This window comes from Protomyctophum bolini (assembly GCF_963924005.1).
Source record: "Protomyctophum bolini genome assembly, chromosome: 11".
NCBI lineage: Eukaryota > Metazoa > Chordata > Actinopteri > Myctophiformes > Myctophidae > Protomyctophum > Protomyctophum bolini.
This window is the reverse complement of record NC_137872.1, coordinates 31,035,496-31,061,001: the sequence shown is the minus strand read 5'-3', so window position 1 is coordinate 31,061,001 and position 25,506 is coordinate 31,035,496. Positions and strand designations below refer to the sequence as shown.

General features: G+C 45.5%; 2 protein-coding genes across 2 annotated transcripts; one reads left to right on the top strand and one right to left on the bottom strand.

Annotated features, from left to right (window-relative positions):
* Positions 1 to 544: 544 nt before the first annotated feature.
* On the top strand, positions 545 to 25,506 carry syt17 (synaptotagmin XVII). Its single transcript, XM_080775406.1, has 9 exons — positions 545 to 688; positions 5,365 to 5,382; positions 8,418 to 8,566; positions 10,126 to 10,280; positions 11,784 to 12,030; positions 15,964 to 16,336; positions 17,091 to 17,211; positions 17,489 to 17,644; positions 24,376 to 25,506. The coding sequence occupies exons 1-9, from the start codon at positions 674 to 676 to the stop codon at positions 24,570 to 24,572; spliced, it is 1,431 nt and encodes a 476-aa protein (XP_080631532.1). The 5' UTR covers positions 545 to 673; the 3' UTR covers positions 24,573 to 25,506.
* On the bottom strand, positions 13,421 to 15,019 carry LOC308324365 (putative E3 ubiquitin-protein ligase DTX2; the record flags this gene model as incomplete). The annotated part of the gene is made up of 1 exon (XM_080776409.1): positions 13,421 to 15,019. The coding sequence occupies one exon, from the start codon at positions 15,017 to 15,019 to the stop codon at positions 13,421 to 13,423; it is 1,599 nt and encodes a 532-aa protein (XP_080632535.1).

The window sequence follows — 25,506 nt, the reverse complement described above, 5'->3', positions numbered from 1 at the left end:
CTGTCTGCTTTGTCACCTCTCGTCTCATTCTCGCTGTGTCTGTCTGTGTCAACCACCACCACCACCAGAGAGACAGTGGAAAGTGTAGACAGGTGTGTGTCACTGCACGGTGGCCTTGAGAGAACACACACACACACACACACACACAGCAAAATGTGATTTGATATCCATCAGCACTCGTGCAAGCGTGGATGAGTCATGGGCAGAGAGAGAGAGAGAGAGAGATAGAGAGAAAGTGGGTGGGGTTGATGTCAGAAAGAGGGAGGGGATGGAAGTGGAACTGTGACTGGGAAGGGAGACAGAAATAGGGAGTCAGAGAGAGAGAGAGAGAAAGAGGGAGAGAGAGTGACACAGAGAGAGAGCGAGAGGGTGAGTGAGAGGGGGGCGAGTGAGAGGGAGAGAGGGTCCCTGTGTGTTCCTTTATCGTGTTATGATTGAGGTTTTTTTTTGTTTTTTGTTGGGGGGCTGGGGGAAAGATGAAGGGATGAGCTGAGGAGAGACAGGTTCTATTAATTAAACTCTCCTTTCTGTCTGTGCCATTCACTATAGTTATTCTTTTTTTCTCTCCCATCAACATTTTTTCCCCCCGGAGTGAAACGGAAGCGCTGGAGGATGATGGGGGAGCGGACGGGTGACGAGGGACAGACCAGTGACTGAGGAGAGAGTTGGCAAGATGGCATACACACAGGTAGGATCACTGCACAGTGAGTGCACGCACACACGCACACAGACACACACACACACACACACACACACACACACACACACACACACACACACACACACACACACACACGCACGTCAGGACATACATGGCCAGTGCCACATACGATTCAAGCCCATACTTTCTCTGGCTGCAAACTACACTACTATTAACACAGTAATCATTCTTTTTGCAGACTCTCTTGCTGATGCCCAGCAAAAATGTTAACACTTCAATGATCCACTCTCTCTGAACCTCTCCCATTTCCGTCCCTTCTCCTCCACTTGCACACACACACCTGTCCTTCCCCCAGACAGTGCTGTTTGTCATGACAGGGAAGTGCATCTCTCTCCCAAGAGAAAAGTTGAGGATGAGAGATTAACACAAATTGTAACGAGTTTTCCCATCCACACACATCTGTGTCAAACACCTGTTGCGCTTCGTGTTTTGACGTGACGTGTGTGTAATGTGTATCGCGTGTAACCTGACGATTCTGTCATTGACAGCTCTGATATTGACAGAGATTATGAACATAACACTCTTATGTTACGTGCACTGGTGAGCGACGGCACGACTCAACCTGGTGTGACTTTTGGGGCGGGTGAAACGTTTTCAAAAGATTTCTCAATCTTGTCTCAAAATGTCTCAAAAACATTTAGAAATAGCTTAATAAATAAATGCATGACCTGCTATTTTCGTCGTACGACAACATTGTACAGTATATACGAAGTGGAAAATAGGGCTAAAGTGTTTCTTCTGAATAACGGGAGATTCAGATGCAACAAGTTGTTGTAACATCTAGACATATCAGAATGTTATTTTACTGAATTATACTAATTGGTGGTAATTATCTGGATTGCCCTCTTTATATTGCTATCGATAAATGATTATTGATATCATAATACGTAGATTTTGGACATTACAGTAAATGATGCATGATGAAATTCGTTCCAAAAAGCTTAAAAAAACCCAGACATGCATAAAACACAGATATTTTGTTCTCAGTCAATCATTTCATGTCCTCACAAAGAAATACAATGATTTACAAAGTAAAATCCCCAGCGCTCATTTCGTAACTCTGATAGATGGCCCCCACTGGTCCATTTGGTTCCACTATAACAGCTGAAGACCTAAGAGTTTTACTGTGTAGGTACTGTAGTATATAATGTGTTATTTAAGTACTACCAGAGACAGTTTACTGTGTCAGAATCGTGTGTGTGTGTGTGTGTGTGTGTGTGTGTGTGTGTGTGTGTGTGTGTGTGTGTGTGTGTGTGTGTGTGCGTGTGTGTGCGCGTGCGTGTGTGTGTGTGTGTGTGTGTGTGTGTGCGTGTGTGCGTGCGTGGTCCTTGTAGTAGTTGTAGTTACACACTGTCTGTCTGTCTGTCTGTCTGTCTGTCTGTCTGTCTGTCTGTCTGTCTGTCTGTCTCTCTCTCTCTCGTCCCTGTCTACTCTTCTCTTTCATCTCTATCTCCATCCCCCTCTCTCTCTGTCTCATCTCATGCACTCTCCCTCTCTCACCGTTGTTTATCCATTTCCTCTGTCACCCCCCCCCCCCCCCCCTCCCTCTCTCTCTCTCTGACCTGTGGTGCGTCATCTCTTCTGGGGAATGGATCGAGACGTGGGGAAGAGAAGGGGGGGGGGGGGGGGGGAGGGCACTACGCCTGTTGCTGTTACCATGGATACAGTGACAGCTAATTTCAAAGACAACAATAGGGCTGGGTTTCAGAGGGGAGAGCGAGAGAGAGAGAGAGAGAGAGATGGAGAGAGATGGAGCGAATTGATTCTTTGAAACAGAAATACGGTACATTAGCTTCTTTCTGCTTCCCTTGTTGTTGATTGACAAGCAAATGATTTTGTCATGCGTTATTTAGGGAAGCACCCGTGCTACAGTATGAGTAGTTAAGATGTGAAGAGAAGGACAGATGCATGCTGGGAGAGGACAGAACATGTGCACACCTGCTATCGCACAGTGTATATTTGACTGAATTAGGCTCCAGACATGGCCAAATAGACAATATTTAGCTGAACGTGTTTTGCCATCATTTTAATTGGATGAGTCTGTCAGGCACACAATTTAAGCACCTCGACAACAGGGGCTATAACACGGGAAAGTAGGGGAATGTTTGTGCTGTACCCGCCATTAGTCCGGCCGTAGGTCTGCCGCCATTATGACATTTCACATGACTATTAGTCACACAAATGATTGTCGCAATTATGCAAAATAATTGCAATGATCTCAAATAATCGGTGGCTTTTTATCCCGTTGCGCCGTTATCTCACATTAACCTGATCTCACATTAACTTAACATTCTTTGGACTATTGGGGTTTCAGAACAATGGGCTGGTGGACCAATGGGCAGGCCCGTCCTTGGACAACCAAACCTGCTCTCATTCTCCAGGAGGGACAGGTGGTCAGATTTGTCCTCTGATTTGAAAATGTCGATGTGCGTTTTGGGGATTTCTTTAATTCCTACTTTTTTGTATACTGGATTTTCCACGGAGAAAACCCATTGTTGTTGTGTGTGTGTGTGTGTGTGTGTGTGTGTGTGTGTGTGTGTGTGTGTGTGTGTGTCCTTTTCCCTCTATACCAGCAATTCACAACCATGAACACGGCCCACAGGTGCAATGGTATTGCAAGTGACAATGCATTAATTGGCTGCCACATTGAGTGGTCTGATGCGTGGGCCACGAGCACTTTGTTGAATTCAAGATTGTTTAATTCACGTGGGCCCTGATTCAGAAAAGGTTGGGAAAACTGCTCTATAACAAATCTCTTGGCTGAAAATTGTTTCAAGCTTGTAATGTGTCGCATTATGACATGTTGTGAGCTTGTACATAGGCTATTTTCACCCAATATTTCACACAATAATCGCTTATTATGACTTGCCCAGAATAAGAACGCTAGGGTTCATGTGGCTAATTGCTGTTATTTGGCTGCCACAGATTAACGGCCCTGATGCTACAATCAACTAATCAGTTCATGCATTAGGCCAATCCAGCAATAATGTGCATCCAATTCTAACCCATATAATATAATGTCCTTGATCAAACATTGTAAAGACATTGACCAGCACAGAGGTTAAACGACAGAACGGAAGTCAACAACACGCTACAAAATGAAAGCATACAGACATCCACAGTGTGTGTGTGTGTGTGTGTGTGTGTGTGTGTGTGTGTGTGTGTGTGTGTGTACATGGTTGTGCGCGCGACCGTGCGTCATATCCTGTTGCTGCTGCCAATACAATCTTTATTGAATATGGTAGGAAAAGTCCACCATACAGTAATGAAACCGCCTCTTAAGGGCTTGGGAGTTGGCATACATGTCATGCCACATGCATCCAATGAATACACCACCGTTTGTGGTTTGTTGTTAGTATTGTCAGTGATCTTGGGGCTCTATAGGCCAACGACCCTAGTACAGTATGAGGCCGCATGGAGCCAGACCCTAGTACAGTATGAGGCCACATACAGTATAGCGGCTCACACACAGGGCATGGAGCCAAATTACAATATCCAAAATCTCGGCCATACTCGCCTCACTCGACACAATTCAGACAAGTGCAGTTCAACGTGCTTCACGGGAAGAAAAGAGAGGAATCAAAATACAAAAACAAAAATGGTAATAATAGCATAAAATAGTATAATTTGACAAAAGAACAAATAAAACGGGAAAAGACATATATGCAACAATCTAATCTAAGTAAAGGCAATGCTAAAAAGGTGCGTCTTAGAGAACCATAGATCACAGGGGCACAGGGGCATAGTAACTAAAGGCAGCTTCTCCATATTCTTTGGCGTTAATTAGAGTTTAGACTCTGGAATCTCTAAGAGACCAGCGCTCGAGGATCTAAGAGGTCTGCCAGGCAGGTATTTGGGAAGCATTGCTACTGACAAATAGGCAGGCGCATTCCCATTCACATGGAGGTCTTTAAATACGTGGCCTAAATGCCGCTATTGGTTGAACTCTACTAATCAGCAAACCGCAACGATTTACGTTTGGACACTGTGTGACGCTATGTGATGTCACCGTAACACCGCGATGCTTTAGTGAGCGAGTGGTCCCAGATTTGGGGCTTTGGAATTCGGGTTAAGTCAATGCATAAAGGGGAGTGAATCCCCTAGGATGGAGTTGTATAGCAACAGTGGTGCTCTGCAAAAAATAAAAGAAGTCAAACCTTTTTTTGTGCTGAGGCCTCGAGAACACAGCAAGAATACGTTGGCTGTTGATTTATTGATTCTAAATGTTGGTGTCTATATGTTTTCATTTAATTGCCCAGAACAGTGTGGTAAGTAAGTGGTGTCACGACTCATAAGAGAGTTAACCCATTTTGGGGCGGGAATTCGGGAAACCCTTTTGGTAACGTAGCATTATGTTATGCTTTAGCTATTTAAAAATAGCAGATCAACAAACTCATAGCGCGCCACTGAGTGGCGCACTACGAGCTTGTAGGTCTGCTATTTTTGAAAAATCGAAGAACGACTGACATAGAAACATAGTCAAAATGGGTTAAACTAAAGCCTGTTGATAAAAACACCGTACTTCATTCACCAATTGAGCTGAAATGCTAAACTATATTCTCTCCTCTCTGCTGTCTCCTTCCTCCCACAAACCCTACCATCCCTGTGATCATCTGCTCCGCCCGGCCTGTGAAAAAGGACAGTTGGAACCGATCAATGAGGTACAGTCTGAATATCTTTTACTGTTACAAACAAACAGCACCCCTCCAACATTACAGTTGCTTCAGTGTGTGCGCACATGCCTGCGTGCGTGTCAGTCATATCAATGTGCGCAAATCTTGTAATCACATGCTCTATTACTTATATGCTTCTAGGACATTCCATTGAGTACATGCATTCTTCTTTCATTATCATGTATTTATTTATATTGATTACGTTTTGACCTACTACGCAATACTATTTTTGCGCAAGAGTAAACTGGTAAAATTGATTTAGCGGTTTGATCTGTTTTTAGGGTTTGATGATTTGATTTGTTATCTTGTGCCAAACATTTCCTCCACGGAGATCAATTACTGTCTCTCTCTCTCTCTACTCTACAACCTGTAACTCTAAAAGGGTCACTACTATTTACTAGACTCTCATTTCATACCACTTTGACAAGCCCAATTCCTTGGGAGTGGAAACGGTGGTGTGGAATGGAGTGGTGTTAGCTGTTAGGCCATGGCAGAGGAAATCGGGCTTCAAAGCATAACATTCATCCACTAAATGTTGCACTTTTACAACACCGCTGTTTCATGAGGTTCAGTATTATTAGTGTGCGACACAACTTGGGTGAATTTATTTCTTATAAACTCAAATGTTTGTCACGCACGCTACTCCTCCCTCAGTTTTGTCCCAGTACTATGATCTCAAGGTCACAGTAAACTTTATTGTCCACAAGGGAGATTTGTCTTGGGCTTTCACCCCTGCTGGAGCCACACACAACATTAATGACAAACAAAATACATAGCAGAGACATAACATTACACAGTGTGAATAATCTAACCTCTTACAGTCACTGCTGTTTCAGAGCCTCCATCAACATTTTTTAAACCTGAACTCTCCATTTAAAACATGGGTAACGTAACATCACTGACAATTTTCTCCATCTCCATCTCTCCCCGTCTTGGAGGATCTCTCCATTAATGGTGTATCAATTGTTCCATGCATGTATCCCACATCACTGACTCACTGTAGATTCACATGAATCTTCCAGCTTGTTTTCAGGCTTGTTGTTTGTCACTGAGAACTGAATAGCCAATAGCGCTGCTGTTGCTAGCAAAGCTTAGGTATTAGCGAGATTTAATGGCACCTGGAAATGGTCTGTTGGGAATTCAGTCCTGACAAGGAACTGCTTGCATGTAATGCATGCCCTGATGCCAGACGGATTATAGCCACCGACCGCACCTTGATTCAATCATGGAGTCAGATTTTGAAGCAGATCTTCTGCTTCTTCAAAATGGAGGACAAACAGACGGTGATGGTGGACGGACGGGCTAAGAGCCACATGTACAGTACGTTACGTACATACTGTAGGTAATGTGATGTGAGTGCGTTCTGCATCCGGCCAGCCACACCTTCCTGCTGCCATTCATCTCTCGACGTCTTAACCCTTAGCTTTCTCCTTCCAAAACAATATAGACAAGAGCAGGGATATATAGGGGGGCTGGCAGATGTGAACGTCTTCCTTTCTTATTTCCACTCCAGTTTTGATCAATTAAGGGCCAAATTAATTACATGTATGCAGCCTGGCCGCCGTGCCGGGCTCAATTAGGGGATCATAAGGGATGATTACATTTGTGACTGATCGATAGACAGGGAGCTCTGCTCACGTAGGCTGCCTCTGCAGTGCTCACTGTGCATTAATACTGTCATCATCACCTGCGGTTGCAACACTATAGCAGCTCACCTTGTGTGGAGACTGGAGAGTGAGACGATGGATGGCTTTAACTTTTATTATGGTTGGACCGTATAAGCTATACACTGTACAAATACAATTGCATAAATGCCGACTTTCTGACTTTCTTTGTTCGATTTTGCACATGATTACATTTCACCAGCATCCATCCGGTTTGGCTGAGCGTCTATATGAACCCAATTGTTTTGGGGGAATGAAGCCAGGCGGGGATGGTGGTATTTGTCGCAGCACTAGAGACTCCTACAGATGTGCCGTTTGAGAGCATCAGATGTCCTGCCAGATTGTCAGTGCATTGACTGGTTGTCAGAAACGGAACATCGTCAGTGAGAAGGGGGGGCATTTGCCAAGGGGTTATATGTTAATTCTATTCAGATTCCCTCCCTGATTAGATAGAGTTCCTCTGCTGGACACTTCTTTTCAGTAGCAAAGCAGTATAATTAGCATTATAGGCTAATCAGTGAATAAAATACGGAAAGAAACATGCCATCTTCAGGAAAAGATCAGGACAGCGTAAAAGAGTTGTAATGGCACATCTGTATGGGCTGTGGCAGTGCCTGTTGGCTGGGGGTGTTGAACAGAAGGAGTATAAGACGCTATACGTCCTCCTCCCAGTGGGGGCTCCTCCGTCCTCCCACTAACAAGTGAGCCATTAGTCCCATATCCCATGGGTGACCGCCTGACCGGGGGCTCGAGCACCCACAGGAGACAGCGAGCACCGGAATGCGCCCGTGCTCATGTTTGCGAACGAATTCATTACTAAATGAAGACATTTAATGACTAAATTGGGAGGGAAAGAGGGGTAAAATACTTGGCTACTAGTGTGACCCATGGAGCCTTGCTTACCCAAGGCCCGCAAACTGTGGAAGTCAATCATAGACAATCCGAATGGAATATGAAGAGTCTAACTGAATCTTGATCACATGAGATCCAGATATAATGTGCCCTCGTTCAGAGACAATTATTACAGTAGCAGTATTGCTTTCAAATAATACAGGATTCAAGTAATACAGATAGGCTGTCAAGTACACTAGACTATTAGACTATACATGGTCACAGGTTTGGTTGTCGAGTGTCTGTCATTTTTAGATGACAGACAATCTCTTATTGTCAGGGGTAGGTCATTCCAGATTGAACAGCCCTGAACTGAAAGGATGTTTTACCGAAAGCGGTTTATAGTGCTGATCCCTCTATCAGGCTTCCTTTTTATGAATTCACTTAGAGACATTATTGTAAGACTGGAAGAAATGTAATATTATTTCTCTCTCTCTCTCACTCACTCACACACACACGCATACGCAGGGCGTTCTGGCCCGGCTGGCAGACTGTCTGCGGTGTCGCTGCTCGTGTCGCTCCTGTCTGCTGTGGTGCTGGGAGTGTGTCTGCTGCACCAAGACGGACGAAGAGGTGGAGATCCTTGGACCCTTCCCTGCACAGACCCCTGCCTGGTTGTGAGTCTTGATTGATTGATATTAAAATGTTATACTTTTACAGGGGCCAGTTTCAAGTTGCAGTCGCCCCTATAAGTGCTCTTTGAGAGCGGTTTTGAAAGAGTCTAGGGACTGTTTGAGCCGAATCTGGAACTATGACTGACTGGAATATGGAGTTGGACGTTAACATACACACGTTTTCCTAGTTAGTCAGGAAGCACTCATACCAACCCACCCAAATACAAACACACGCACGCATACAGGCACACGCACACGTGTGTGCGTGGGTGGGCACGCACGCACACACACACACACAGATGTCGTTTATGGGGTGTTATAAAATTATTTGAGGCATGAGCTATATTTCTGTATTTACTTTATAAGCCTCAGCCTCCGTTGAACTGAACCTCTGTGTTGTTTCCTTTATGCAGTTGAACTGAAAACCATAACATTAATGGAAAATCAATCATGATGTGTTGACTCACATTTCATTCCAAAATGTTAGGAATATTAAAACTAGGAATAGACTGACTGATGCTGGTCTTCTCTTATTGGCTATGGATCCTTTTAATCAATGTTATAATGTCTAATCAATATTGTGTGTGTGAGAGAGAGAGAGAGTTTCGCATCACTTAAACCAATTCACAGGGCCTTAGTCAACCTCGAGCCATGCACGCACGCGCATACATCCTCCAGCCATGTGCTTTAGATTGGACCGTCGTCATGACAACTATCTGCCCCACTGGCTGTCGCCATGGACACCGAGGGCCTTTGATGATCCCTGAGGGATGGCTGGGTATTGGGCATCCAGTGCAGACGCCTGCACAGAATTAACTATGAGGGATGGCTGGGTATTAGGCATCCAGTGCAGACGCCTGCGCAGAATTAACTATGAGGGATGGCTGGGTATTAGGCATCCAGTGCAGACGCCTGCACAGAATTAACTATGAGGGATGGCTGGGTATTAGGCATCCAGTGCAGACGCCTGTGCAGAATTAACTATGAGGGATGGCTGGGTATTAGGCATCCAGTGCAGACCCCTGCACAGAATTGACTATGAGGGATGGCTGGGTATTAGGCATCCAGTGCAGACCCCTGCACAGAATTAACTATGAGGGATGGCTGGGTATTAGGCATCCAGTGCAGACGCCTGTGCAGAATTAACTATGAGGGAGCTGGGTATTAGGCATCCAGTGCAGACGCCTGCGCAGAATTAACTAGAGAAGACTCAAAACAGTGTGTGTGTGTGTGTGTGTGTGTGTGTGTGTGTGTGTGTGTGTGTGTGTGTGTGTGTGTGTGTGTGTGTGTGTGTGTGTGTGTGTGTGTGTGTGTGTGTGTGTGTGTGTGTGTGTGTGTGTGTGTGTGTGTGTGTGTGTGTGTGTGTGTGTGTGTGTGTGTGTGACCTCCTCACACACGGTATAGGATGAAGTGAAATTAGAAGTGATGAAACAAAAAAATTACACTACCTTTACACATTGAGGATTTCTCCGCCTGCAGCCTTAACATGTCAATGCTATTACTAACGGTGATCTGACCTATAGAAGTCGCTCTTTCCCTTCCCCTGTCTCTCTTCGTGCCAGGGTGAATGAGTGTAACACGGAGAAGGCTGTGGACTCCCAGGTGGCCTCTGGAGATGCAGCAGCGATGCCTCCGGACATCTCTCTCATGCGGAGGCTGAGCTCCAGCTCTGAGACGTCCTCTCGCTCCACTCTCAGCATGGTCCGACAGCTCTCCTGTGAGTTTAGCTACGGCTCACGGTTTCTAAACGCTGGTTCCGACAGCTCTCCTGTGAGTTTAGCTACGGCTCACGGTTTCTAAACACTGGTTCCGACAGCTCTCCTGTGAGTTTAGCTACGGCTCACGGTTTCTAAACGCTGGTTCCGACAGCTCTCCTGTGAGTTTAGCTATGGCTCACGGTTTCTAAACGCTGGTTCCGACAGCTCTCCTGTGAGTTTAGCTATGGCTCACGGTTTCTAAACGCTGGTTCCGACAGCTCTCCTGTGAGTTTAGCTATGGCTCACAGTTTCTAAACACTGGGTCCACAGCTCTCCTGTGAGTTTAGCTATGGCTCACAGTTTCTAAACACTGGGTCCACAGCTCTCCTGTGAGTTTAGCTATGGCTCACAGTTTCTAAACACTGGGTCCACAGCTCTCCTGTGAGTTTAGCTATGGCTCACGGTTTCTAAACGCTGGTTCCGACAGCTGTCCTGTGAGTTTAGCTATGGCTCACAGTTTCTAAACACTGGGTCCACAGCTCTCCTGTGAGTTTAGCTATGGCTCACGGTTTCTAAACACTGGTTCCGACAGCTCTCCTGTGAGTTTAGCTATGGCTCACAGTTTCTAAACACTGGGTCCACAGCTCTCCTGTGAGTTTAGCTACGGCTCACGGTTTCTAAACACTGGTTCCGACAGCTCTCCTGTGAGTTTAGCTATGGCTCACGGTTTCTAAACACTGGTTCCGACAGCTCTCCTGTGAGTTTAGCTATGGCTCACAGTTTCTAAACACTGGGTCCACAGCTCTCCTGTGAGTTTAGCTATGGCTCACAGTTTCTAAAAACTTGTTCCGACAGCTCTCCTGTGAGTTAGCTATGGCTCACAGTTTCTAAAAACTTGTTCCGACAGCTCTCCTGTGAGTTAGCTATGGCTCACAGTTTCTAAACACTGGGTCCACAGCTCTCCTGTGAGTTTATCTATGGCTCACAGTTTCTAAACACTGGTTCCGACAGCTCTCCTGTGAGTTTAGCTACGGCTCACAGTTTCTAAACGCTGGTTCCGACAGCTCTCCTGTGAGTTTTAGCTACATGCCAGATCCGCCCGGGGACCTTATCAATCTACACTGTGTTAGTTTAACTCAAATGGAACGCAATAGAACCTTTACAGGTCAGGGTCCAAAAAAACGTACCAAATTAAATTCCGAGTTAAGCCCAGCTGCCCAGTTATGTTTTGACGATTTCTGGAATTTAACACATTTTCCCTGAGAAATGAAATGTACAAAATAAAAATATGAATTTGATATTTGCTTGTGACCCATAAAGATGGGTCCCCTAACCCCCTAAGTGTGGGATACACTACCGCAGACTAGTGTACGGTCGACATGCTCGTAGATAGCGTTAAGTCTTTTAAGTAAATCCCACAAGTGATTGAAATTGCCGTCAAGTCGAGCTGAAGATAAACTCCCATTCAATGTTTTTTTCTAATGTCTCTCTCTCTCTCTTTCCCCCCTGCTCTTCCCGCTCAGCTCTGGATAGCCGTCGGCCCAGTTCACCCCTGGTGGATGTGAAGTCCATCGAGTTCTGGGCCATGGGCCCCAGCAGGAAGGAGGTGATCCAGCCACTGCGGAGGCCCCAGCACCCTCCTGACGACTACTTCCGGAAGCTGGAGCCTCGCCTCTACTCCCTGGACTCGTCCGGGGACGACGTGGACTCTCTGACGGACGACGAGATCCTTCTCCGATACCAGCTGGGCATGCTCCACTTCAGCACGCAGTGAGACCCGCAGCTCCGACACCAGAAAATACAATCACAGTTCGTGTGAAGTGAGCGCAGGCGCCTCACACACACCCACATGACGTCACATGACGTCAGTGTTTGTTTAACTGCCGTAAACAAACATGAAAAGTCCATAGACTTGGCCGCCACATGACGTCACGCTTGGTGCCCATAACCAACATTAAAAGTCCATTGACTTGGCTGCCGCTCTGTTTGTTAAAAGTGCTCTAAACAAACATTAAAAGTCCATAGACTTGGCTACCATATGACCCCTCCAAGCCAGAAGTTGGAGGGGTGCTAGCCCCCTCAAAAATGTGATACAATTAAGAGGGGGAGACATATTCAACTCTCTTAAGCTCTATATACTGTACAGTACACATACATAATATGACTAAAAGCAACACGTGTCGCATCACAACTATAGCGAAAATAGATGGAATAGGACTTAAGAGGTTAATCAGACCAATCAATGTAGTCAATTATGGGAGAAAATCACACTCGTGTGACGTGAGGGGCGCTCTTATGATCATACATTATCACATCCCGGCCAATCACAATTGGCGTCCTCACTTTTCTGTCCTCACTTTTTATCCTCAATTCCGTGGTACACACAGACACAGAAAGCTGGATATAGGAGGGTCTAGCGCCCCTCCAAAAATATACAGTATAATATAATTAATAATGATGTAGATTTTATGTAAATGAACGTGCTTCTCCATTATTCAATCAATCATAAACATAATCAACAGAAATGGATTGAGACATTATGCCGTCAGGATGTCCTCGATTATTCAGAATGTCTGGTTCAGACTCGGAGGATGATCTGGTGTTGTTGTTTCTCAGGAAACACATTCAGGAAGCCGTTTGGAATTGATAACCATCATTTTTTGCTCATGTCATTCATTCTCTTGTTCACAGATTATTAGGCCCTAGTACTACAACTCGGCTGATCCGACTCAAATACGTTTAAAACCCTCTTCATGTATTTAAATACACTGGTGTGATATCTTAGTACATGTATGCATTTTCTTGCATAGCCTCCTCGGAGAGAAGTTAAATTCAATAACGGTATGACTTCATGTGTATGGGCAGCGGTGGCCGAACGGTTTGCGGAGCGATCTTGATATCGGAAGGTCGCTAGTTCGTATCCCCGGACCGGCACGTTAAAATTACCACCGTTGAAGTGCCCTTGAGCAAGGCATTGAACCCCTACCATGAAATGTTCTATGAGCAGGGCAGGGCCTGGCTGTAAACAAGTTCTTGAGCTTAGTACAGTTACCCTGGGTAAACATGGTAACTTTGCTTTGCTTTGCTTTGTATCTTTTTCTTTTCTTTTGCCTGCATTATTTATTCTGTGGTGGTATATTGTCTACTAATAGAAGGAACACTATCTTGTTTCTCTGGAGCCCGGCTGCTTGAGGCAGTCCTCCGTCACGCCCTGAGAGGCCAGCTCCAAGAGGACGTTGTCCAAATAGCTGGGGTCGGGGTAGCCGTGGCCCGACATGTTGGACATCATCTCGGTCTTGTGGTGGATCTCGTTCCACACCACCGTGTCGGGCTCGCCGGTGGTGCTGGACGTGCCCACGGTGAAGATGAGACGGCGCGCCCACGCCACCTTCAGCAGCTCCAGGACCTTCCTGCCCTTCTCGGTGTCCGGGAGGAAGCAGACGCGAGGGAAATCCCTGCAGGAGTACGGTCGCCCCGGGCGGGGGTGCTCTGGACCCTGTATGCCGGGCCGTATGCTGTAGACGATCTGGATGGCGCCTCCGCCGGGATAACCAGGAAGCGACTCAGAGGTGCTGAGAATGTCCATGTGTCCTTCGGGCTGGGTGCCGGTCTTCTCTCCGTAGATGGCCTTGCACGTCGGACACTGCAGGCTGCCGTCCTTGGTTCCGTTGTCGTACATGGCCAGGATGCAGAGGACGTGCAGGGCGTGGCCACACTTTGTGAACCTGCCCACGGCGTCCGGGAGGACGCTCTGGGCTCCGTCCGGTGACTGGTAGCCGGACGGACGCGACAGGTGGTCCATGCAGATGATGCAGTCGTCGTCCGGGACCTCATACACTTCCTCCATGTAGCGACGGATCACCGCCTCTGGTCTCCGGGCCGCCGGGGCCTTCTGCTGGCCACTGCAACCCCTTGTGGAGCTCATCGGCTGAGGTCCAGAACGTTGACTAGGCCGAGGACAACCCCAGGACACGCTCCCCATAGACAGAGGCCTTCCTGCCCCCTGGAAGCTGGGGAAGCTCACTTGGCCGGACGAAAATGAGAATGCGTGTTGAAGGTGGCTAGGCGCGCGGACCGTGCCGCTGTGGCTCTGAAACTGCCGGTAGGAGGAGCTGGCAGGGCCTGAGGGGATGGCCGAGGGTCCAGTAGAGGATGTTAGCGGGTAGGGTGCGCTTGACTGCCGCCGCACTTGCCTTCTGAAGCCGGTGGACGCGTTGACTTGAGTCATGGACGTAAGGTCAACTGTGTAATCACATCCGTGTGGACTCAGGTCTGCTGTGCCCTGCCAGGCCTGGTAGCTCTGCTCCAAGAGCATTGAAATGCGCGTCTCATATGACGTCCATGCGCCTTTGTCGTCGACCCATTCCCAGTAGACGCCACTGGCCAGGCCCGAGGACTGGGCAAACAGTGACCGACGCACCGACCGCGCCTTCCCCGTGTCCTTTCGGAACTGTTTGAGGCCGGGGATGTCGATTAGATAAGCAGACAGGCCGGGGTCCGACAGTCCCAGACAGACCCCCGCACGGCTGCCTGCGGGAGACAAGTGTAGCTCGATGTATCCGCTCACCGCACCGCTGTAAGGGCGCCACAAGCCCTGGTCATCCTGCCACTCCCACACCACCACCATGGGCTGAGACGGTGCCACTGACCCCGCGGAGCGGGGAGTGACCGTAGCCGTGGACACGGAGAGGCCGCTGCTCCACGACCCACCACCGCTCACCCCGAAGGGCCCGGAAGAGCCAGGAAAATACCACGACATGTTTTCACAGCTTTAAGCTAACATTAACTGGCTTTATCTCACAACAGCTCTTTCTTGTTATAAAGCGGAACAACGAGATGAAGAGGAGATGCTAAGCTTGCACAACTTTACATTCTGAATGAGCTATCAGGATCTCTGAGTGAGCTTTAACATCTTTACTCGTCATAGATGACACCAATGACTGGTGTCATCAATAACAGGTGCATGTCATCAATTCTGTGTTAAAAGCTGCTTATATATTATTTATGCCCCACACTCTTAGGGCAGTCCCTCCCTTGTGTCAAACAAGGTGACCCTCTTTCACTTGATACCTGCCCCTCAAAATGTCTGTGCACGCCACTGACTGCATGGTGTCCGTCTATGGCTGTGTCATCTATGACTGGTGTCACCTATGATGTATATCTCCATATTTGTGCAAGGTCTATCATTCACTTACTTACACAGCTTGGCTCTGAAAGAGTTTAGCCAATGACCTCATCATGTAGCCAGACTAATATCACACAACACTGGTGGACAAGCAATTTTTTTGCCTTTTTTTATTTTAGTAGCCATGGCTAGTCATCATGGGCACCAATGACTTCTCATTTATCCATCCAGTGATTTTTTTTGGGGGGATCAATCTTTTGGGAACCCCATCCTGCTATTGATTTCCATCTCTCACTTACTGTTAATGTTGACAGTCTTATTTTAATCATCTGAAATGTTTTAGTTTTAGTCTAGTTTTAGTCGACTAAATATGATAAGATTTTAGTCGACTAAATCTATTTGATTGATTTTGTTGACAAAAAATAATTTTGGCAGGCATCGTAATTAATGCCTGATTATACACTTGGTTGAATGATGAAAATAGCCGATTTACATTTTAGTCTAGTTTTTGTTTGTTGACTAAATTAACACCGCCTCCCTGTTGTCCCCCTGTTGCCTGTCGCCCCCCACATAATAAGATACGACCTCATCAACGGCCACCTGGGGGTCCGAGTCATCGAGGCGCGCGACCTGCCGCCGCCGCTGACCTGCGACGGCGCGCGGCAGGACATGGCGCACTCCAACCCCTACGTGAAGATGAGCCTGCTGCCCGACCACAAGAACTCGCGGCAGACGGGCGTGAAGCGGAAGACCCAGAACCCGGTGTTCGAGGAGCGCTTCACCTTCGACATCCCCTTCCTGGAGGCGCAGCGGCGCACGCTCCTGCTGTCCGTGGTCGACTTCGACAAGTTCTCGCGCCACTGCGTGGTGGGCAAGGTGGCGCTGCAGCTCAGCGAGGTGGACCTGGTCAAGGGCGGACACTGGTGGAAGGCGCTGGTGCCCAGTTCACAGGTCTGGTTACTCTGCTGGTGCCCAGTTCACAGGTCTGGTTACTCTGCTGGTGCCCAGTTCACAGGTCTGGTTACTCTGCAATGCAACCTTATGGCTCTGGTGCCCAGTTCACAGGTCTGGTTACTCTGCAATGCAACCTTATGGCTCCGGTGCCCAGTTCACAGGTCTGGTTACTCTGCTGGTGCCCAGTTCACAGGTCTGGTTACTCTGCTGGTGCCCAGTTCACAGGTCTGGTTACTCTGCAATGCAACCGTTATTACCCCATTTAGAGCTGAGGCTCTAAAGGCTTCTAAATCCTAAAAGTTTCCTGAAAAACCTATGTTTCTATGTCAGTGGAGCGCAACCTTTTTCATATCAAGGACCCCCAGAATTATCTGTATTTGGCCTAAAGTTTAACATAATGCTTAAAACACCAAAAGGGGTTCCCGTCCAGAATGGGTTCAGCGTTTCACCACCATTGGATGAGATTTAGCCTAAAGAATATTTTGTTATCGTTGGATAATATTTTGTCCACAATTCCATGCTGTATTGATGGAGAGATTAGGAGAGATAACAGGTAATCGTTGATCAAAAATAACTATTATTCTACATTCTCTAATTGTGTAGATTTCTTGTAATTAACTGATGCTGATGATTAATAATAATATAACTTGTGAGAGTTGGTTTCATGTTATGCTCTGGGTACAGAGGCTAGCCTACAGATATTACTGCTGTAAAACGTCCAGATTTGAATGATCCTGTTGTGGTTTTTCAGAATGAAGTGGAGCTTGGAGAGCTGTTGCTCTCCCTCACCTACCTTCCCAGTGCTGGCAGACTTAACGTGGACATCATCAGAGCTAAGCAGCTGCTGCAGACAGACATGTGCCAGGGATCAGGTACAATTACATTTATATCTATCTATCTATATCTATAAATGCAAGAACTAAGAAGTAAAAGTATTGACAATTGGAAATACTCCACTCCAGTAAAGTAACAACACCGGTACCTCAAAATTGTACCCGAGTACAGTACTGTACAGTATATGAGTAAATTTACTCACGAGTTACTTTACACCACTGGAAATACCTACAGTACCTACGATTTAAGATGAAAGCGAATCACGCGATCAGAATGCTCACTCTTCATAACAGCTCCTGGCTGTCTCCCCTCCAGATCCGTTCGTTAAGGTCCAGCTGGTGACCGGACTGAAGCTGGTGAAGACCAAGAAGACGTCCTGCATGCGAGGCACCATCGACCCCTCCTACAACGAGTCCTTCAGCTTCCGCGTGCCTCACGAGGACCTCAGCGAAGTCAGCCTCGTTTTCAGCGGTGAGCCGAAACCCGGATTCATAATATAGATGTGTTGTTTTATTTCACCTTTTATTTATAACCAAGCAAAGGCAAATGAAAAACAGCTTGTCTTTGCCTGTAATAATACAGTAAAAACAGTATTATTTAAATGGGGGCGAAAATAAATCAATCAGCTCTAAGGCAAATTAAACACAAAAAAGGGTTGCCGTTTGCACTGAGAGTGTACAAATGGAATCAAATAGACTCTCACCACATTTGAGTTGAATTAATGCTCAGTATTTTTCTGTGTGTGTGTGTGTGTGTTGTGTGTGTGCGTGCGTGCGTGCGTGCGTGCGCTGTTGTGGCAGGGAGCATCGTGTAGCCAGGTGGCAGTCGACACAAAGTAATATTTGAAACGTTAGGTTTTTTGAGGTGCACCCCGAGAGGCTGCAGCTGCACTGGGAGATTATAACGAGCCTTGGACAGTCACAGGTTCTAGGCCTGCAGGGGGTTAGAGATAGTCTGGCTTGGCCAGCCTCATAGCGGGGGATTCACTGAAGGTTCCTCCCACGGAAGGAAGCGTCGGTGAATCCCCCGCTATGAGTCTGGCCAAGCCAGGCTAGATGAGAGAGAGACAGTCTGGGAGCATCAGTACCCAGTGATAGAAGAAGTACTCATGTTTTACTTTAGTAAAAGCATCAATACCTTATACTCTGAGTCCAGTATTCCAAATTTACTTGAGGAAAAGTAATGGCATACGATACGATACGATGCGATCTGCCAAATTGTCAAATAATATAAGAAAGAGGCAAACATTGTGAAAATAACCGATCTACAAGATCAGGTTGCGAGGCGTTGTGAGCTTGTAGATCTGCTCTTTTCACTATGTGTGGAACCGAGTCAAACAAAAGCGAGTGCCTCAACAACTCCTACGATTCAAATCATCACAAATGTCATTCCGGCCAATCAATCTTTTGGCGCCTTCACTTTTCTCCCCTCACTTTTATCCTCAATATGTACTTTGCTCAGCCAATCAAATCATCGCTATGGGGTGATCAGCCAATCGTCAGCCAATGTTTGTGTTCACACAAACCCTCAAGGCCTCAAAGCTGGCCATAGGACGGGCTAGCGCCCCTCAAAAATCAACTAAAAGCAAGAGTGAAGAAATAGGTCTTGAGCTGTGCTTTGAAGCTGTCTGCAGAGGCTGCCTGTCTAAGGTGTAAATGGGAGTTAATTCCAATCCATTAGCATATAGCTGAACCAACGGTAAACATGGCCTTCTCATGGTTGTGGTAACGATTCAACGTGAGGTCGTGAATGACTGTGTTGTGAAACACAGCCAGGAGGATCAAAAGTTTAACTATTTTCTTCTTGACGCGCCCAGGGCACTCCGCCAAACAAACTCTGTCTCAGAGGAGGAATGTGGATAGTTCAAAAATCCACCTACCAGTGACATCATTGGTAGGTTCGTTTGGTAATCTCAAACAAGTCGTTTAAGTTGTATTAATGCGAGAAGCCGAGAACAATGGCTTCTATTATAGCATGCTAACTTTTCTGGAATAGAAAACTTGCCGTTTCTATTAGCCTGGATTCCCCATCGATGATGTCACTGCATGGTGTTCAGGTTTCTGAATTGTCAAACAGTGAATAGACAAAAATGCCTGGTGCCATATTATAATGAGCATTAGTGAGGACAAATTACATGAAGACATGTTGAAAATGGGTGTTCTAATGTCATACCCAGGTCTTAACTCCTACCAAATTAACTACAAATGGTCTTGTGAGTCATGTGACAAACAGGGTTTTGATATTCCATTCTATTTGCCTGTAATAGGCTTCAACATTGACTGACAGCAGACATGTTTTATTGTGATTTTTTGTCTTTAATAAAAAACAATTGATAACAAAAAAAAACATTGACTGACAGCCCTGGGTAGGCCACCCATCCTGGCAAAGACCTGCACTCAGAGAAGCACCCTTTTCTAGTCTTAATGGTTACCCTACTACACCAATAGAGGGTGCTGCTTCCCCTGAGTTCTTTGCGTTTCATCATGACATTGAAATTTAAATATGTCAATACAAATGAACACAATCGTTTGGAGTTTGGAGTTGTTTTTTTGTTAGTTTTTAGTTTTTGAGAAGCAAAAGTAATACATTTCACAGAAAAGTGTGATATCAATGCGAGGGTGCAGACTAGTTGACAACAACACACCGGGTCCCCAGCTAAGAATACATTTAACTCAGGGAGTGTTTTGATTTAACTTTTTACGCACCATTATAATATTCTAATTACTGTATGTCAAGTCTCCAGGTTTTCTGCAGAATATGTAGGCCTATGACACTTATCTACTATGACACTATGGCATTAGGAGTCCGCAACTAGTGGTTCTCAAATAACTCTGAGAGTTTCCATTCGAACACTCTCAAAGTTACAGACCAGTTGTCTTTCAGAGCTAGCTCTTTATGGATTTCTGCTGATTGCAAAGATTTTTTTTGTTGTGGCTTTCGCCTTTATTTAAATTTTTATAGAGAGATAGGTATACAGTAGGCTGACAGGAAATGGGGAGAGAGAGATGGGGGGGTGACACGCAGCAAAGGCCGTCGGGATTGACCGTCGAACCCGCAGCTGGAACACCAGCCACGGTGCCCAGACAGCTACGCCAGCCGCCCAGGCTGTCCACCACAAGCCAGCATGGCGATAACCTCTGACTCAGACTAAAGTAACACCTTGGATCTGGCTGTTCGCGACCTCATCCTCACACCCATCGCACCGTCATCTCCCATCCGGCTAATATGTGCTGAGACAGGATTAATTACCTGATGTTTGTGGTTTCATACCTGATGTAATCTCGGCAGGAGACGACAATCACATAAACTCACGCAGAATTAGGCACCGGCTGTGGAATGTTTGGCTACGCCGAGGGGAAACAAGATTATAGCTGTAGAATGGCAGCTAATTAAGTTATCTATTAGTGAGAAATGGGCCGAATTTTGAAGCCAAACACTGAACCAAGTACATACTGCATAGTGCACAATAACAGATATCATATCCGTTTGTATGTGTACAGCATAACGGATGGACCCTTTCTTTGTGGCATCATGCACTACAGCAAACTTCCTGCTGAGTACACCCTGTCTTACGAGCGACTTTGGGGTCTCGCGTCTCGACCCCTCAGTTACGAGGGCATAAAGCCCAAACCATACCAATGATTTGCCATGCAACTCCTTGCAACTCTTTGTAACCATTATCCCCAATGGCAGATCTTCAAGCTCGTATGCCGCGCTACGAGCTGGTAGATCTGCTATTTTTTTATCGTGAAAATGTGGCGCAAATCATTTAATATATATTCTTTCAGAGCGAACATTTTAACTCATATCTTTGCTTCTGGGTGGGGGGGGTCCATGGAACAACATATTTTCAGATGGGGGTCGGCGGGCAATTACATAATAATTATTATTATTTTTGGGGCTCCTTGACATGAAAATGTTTGAGCACCACTGACATAGAAACATGGGTTTTTCAAGAAAACTGTTAGGATTGCATTGGTGTGGTTTGCGCTTAAGTTTGGGCTTAAAGGGACATTTCACCGCTGGAAGAAACTCCAGTCACCCAATGTTAATAGTATTTGTTGTAGATAACAGTAGCACAATTTTCAAATTTGCACTCTATATGGCCAAAAACATTATGAAGTCTGTGTGTTTGACTGGATTACTACAATGACCATAATGTTTTGGTGCACTGCCCCACCTTGTGGAGATGGGGAGGCTTGTTTTACTGAGACAACATGTAGCCAATTACAATTTACAATTTAGGCATTTAGCAGACGCTCTTAATCCAGAGCGACTTACATTAAGCAAGAACAAAAGCATGGGAATACATCACATAAAGACATTTATCATGAAACATGCGTAGCTAAGAAAGTAACAGTGGAATATCTATAATGAAACTATACATATAAGCTATACATCTATACTACTATGCTACACATATGTACTATGACGTGCTATGACTACTAGAATTGCTATCTAAGGGGGTGGGGTAAGTGCTATGGGCCATAGGCCCAGGGAGGAAGTGAGACCAGTGCCTATGACACCACAGACACTTTGAAATACTAAAATATCTAAAACCACATATTACACACATAAAAACCAAAGGAAAGTGTTCCAAATCTTCTAAACGTCTTTTGCAAAGGGGTGAAGTGGCCTTTTAAGAGATGTGCTCCGTCTCTCTGTCTCCATGCAGAAGTGATATAGACGGACTCACTGCTGTGTTGAGCACTAATTGGGTGGCAGCGGCTCAGGGCATGTGTTTACACAACATTTTAAAAACCAGGAACGGAAACAGACAAAGGAGTCTAGAAAGGAATGAATTAAATAAAGTGTAGAGGAAACGGGAATGAATTTGAAAAGACAGGTAATTGTAAATAGCATCCAGTTTTTTATTGAATATCACGTTTTGCTCTATTATACAGTGCAATGTATACTGTGGTTCTGCATGACTCTGTAGCCTACTGTCCTGTGTTGTCCTTGAACACCAGTCGAAGTACTCGCATGTTTTAGTCAAGTACAAGTATCAACAATACCCTATTGTAGAAATAGTCTGTTACAAGGACAAGTTCAGTATTAAAAGTACTAAAATAGCCTATAGGCATAAAAACAAATACCAAAAGTAAAAGTTCTCCTACAGAATGTCCCATTCACAAGTTATCATATGTCTATATGTATAAAACTCTATGTTTAAATATAGCTGAACTACCGTATGTCTAAATAATTGTATTGGAGTAAAAAGCACAACATTTGCCTCTGAGATGCAGTGGAGTAGAAGTAAAAGTATTGAAAATTGGAAATACTCCAGTAAAGTAAAACATTCTCAAAAGTCTACTTAAAGGACCACTTTTCAACCTATCTTCATATAATAGGTCCTCACTAATAATCATGATAAAATGGTGCAAATTTGTTCTACTCAGTCTGTGTCTCATAGGAGGGCTGTGGGCAGTTCAGAAACCGTCTTCCAGTGACATCATCGATGGGGAATACAAGCTAATAGAAACTGCAGGCTTTCTAGTCCTAAAAAGTTGCAATGCGAAAATGGAAGCCATCGTTCTCACGATAATGAAAATCTAAACATCTTTGTAAAAAAAATCTGCCTAATGATGATGTCACTGGAAGACGGTTTCTAAACTGCCCACAGCCCTCCTATGAGACACAGACTGAGTTGAAAAAGATTGTGCAATTTTATCATGATTATTAGTGAGGACCTATTATATGAAGATAGGTTGAAAAGTGGTGAAGTGGTCCTTTAAGTACTCACAGTGTAAAGTCGTCATATAAAGTAAAGTAACCTTATAGATCTGCTATTTTCGTGTGTGACACCGGAATTTATATTACAGAGGATAATAAATGGGGCTTGTGGGTCTGAGGTGTGGTGCATCCATAGAACACTCAACAGTCGTGACCCATTCTCTGCACGATCACGTCACAGATACAGGCAGTAACTATAGGGGAGTTATTATGCAATTATTTAATTGTCTTTCTCTGCGTGCGTCCAGTTTGTTGAATGAAAACAGACCTAACCAGGGCTCTATCTGTCTCTTATCAAAGCACTTTGCTCTCCGCCTCCCCCCCCTGTCTCTCATATAAGGGGTCAGCTCCTTATTGTCAAACCAGGGCTAAATTTAGCCAGGCATTGCTCTTTTCAGTTGTCTCACGTCACATGAGAGGCTGTGACACCGAGACCACATTATTCATACACACACACAAACACATGGGGGGAAAAAACACTTCCCTTTTCACCTTTAACAAGTGTATATGAATGACATACATACATAGTTACATACGTACATACGTACATACGTACATACATACGTGCACCAGAGCAAGCTTTTGCCATTTTTTAAACCCCACCCATTTTAACCAAATACATACATACATACATACATACGCTTAACTTGGACTCAGGGGGGTGGACGCCTCTGCCTTGCATAGTCCCCAGTGAATAGGCATTTTGCCCTTCACTGGTAATCTTATTTTGGATTTGTTTCAAATATATGAAGGTTTTGTGGGCTGGGCTTTTTACTAAAAAGCCCCCCCTTTTTAAATACTACACACATACATACATACATACATACATACATTTCAGACGTTTTAGCAGTTTTTAAGGACCCACTTTTAGGCCAGTGCACCAGAGCAAGCTTTTGCCTTTTTTTAAACCCCACCCATTTTAACCAAATACATACATTTCAGACGTTTTAGCAGTTTTTAAGGACCCACTTTTAGGCCAGTGCACCAGAGCAAGCTTTTGCCTTTTTTTAAACCCCACCCATTTTAACCAAATACATACATACATCATGTCACGTGCTCCATCCCTGATGATGTCACGTGATGTCACACACTGACGGGAATTATGCGCGATTCCATTAACTGTACATACATAATATACAGGTCACTGTGACTCACCGTTCCACATAGTCACAGACACTGGTGTGACGTGTCTTCTGTCATTTAGTATTCCATTAGGATTTCTGCCTGCAACCAACCTCTCCCCTTTCCAGGGTTTTTCTTGGGCCGTAAACAGACCTACATGAATAACCATGTATTCTATTGCACAGCACAGTGAGTGATATAAGCCTGCATTTCAAAGAGTGACAGAATCAAACCTCAGTGCCATCGATCAATATTGATCGCGTTAAAGTTCACTACTTTTAACTTCATTCATTCTCTCTCTCTCTCTCTCTCTCTCTCTCTCTCTCTCGCCCCCTCTCTACTGACAGTGTATGGCCACAACATGAAGAGCAGCAATGACTTTGTGGGCCGCATTGTGATCGGTCAGTTCTCCACGGGTCCACCTGAAACGTCTCACTGGCGCCGCCTGCTGGCCTCCCAGAGGACACCGGTGGAGCAGTGGCACAGCCTGCGCTCCCGGGCCGAATGTGATCGAGTCTCGCCCGCGTCCCTGGAGGTCACATGATAGGGGGTCGGGGGTGATGCGACGGTGGCTCCTTGGGGTCTCTGAGGTGGACATGGATGGGTCAGGAGAGGAGGAGGTCAAAGGGGATTCATTTCTGTCGAGGCAGGTAGAGAAATAGGTTTTCATTTCATCTACTGGGACGACCTAGCGGTGACCGTCTCAGATGGAGCAAGTTCCCTTCAATCCGTTGTCTGCATCATCAAGGTGGCTGTCTTTGTCCCCCCTCTGTCCTCCTCCGATGACAACAGAGTACCTGGTAAATTTAAATGTACCCTTGAAAACAGGCGCTATAAGAACGGCAACAGCAACTCCTGGAGAAGATGAGTACCTTTGGGTCTTTTTTGTTTTGCTTGTTTTTGATTTATCACATTGATAAAAAGAAATAATCGATGGGACTCAACCATCACCTCAACTGCAATCGTTGTCATGCTGCTAAACCTTTGACGTCTTCTGACGTCTGCTGACTTCCAATGATGGGCTGAAAAGAAACTCTGTCTGATTGGGTGACAAACGGGTTGAAATGCTCTGTCTGATTGGCTGACAAACAGGTTGAAATGCTCTGTCTGATTGGCTGTCAAACAGGTTGAAATGCTGGATCTGATGACTGGGTGAACATTTGAGCTGACAAGTGAAGACTTTGGTTTCCATGACAGTAGAACCTACAAGGCCTTATCCGACCACCACAGAAAGGAAAGACAGTCAGACAGGTGAGATACAGTATATGTGACTACTACCATCACAGATTCTGAGAGTTTAACTTTGTGTAAAGTACAGGTTTCACTGCAATACGTTAATGAAGCCTACTTTTACAGCCACATAATACAGGTACATTCACCCAGCTTTCAAATGCCATCAGCCCTTTTTCTAATTACATTTTGGAGAAAATAAATGAGAAGTTCAGTCCAACAAATTTCACATGTAATCGGCAACATTG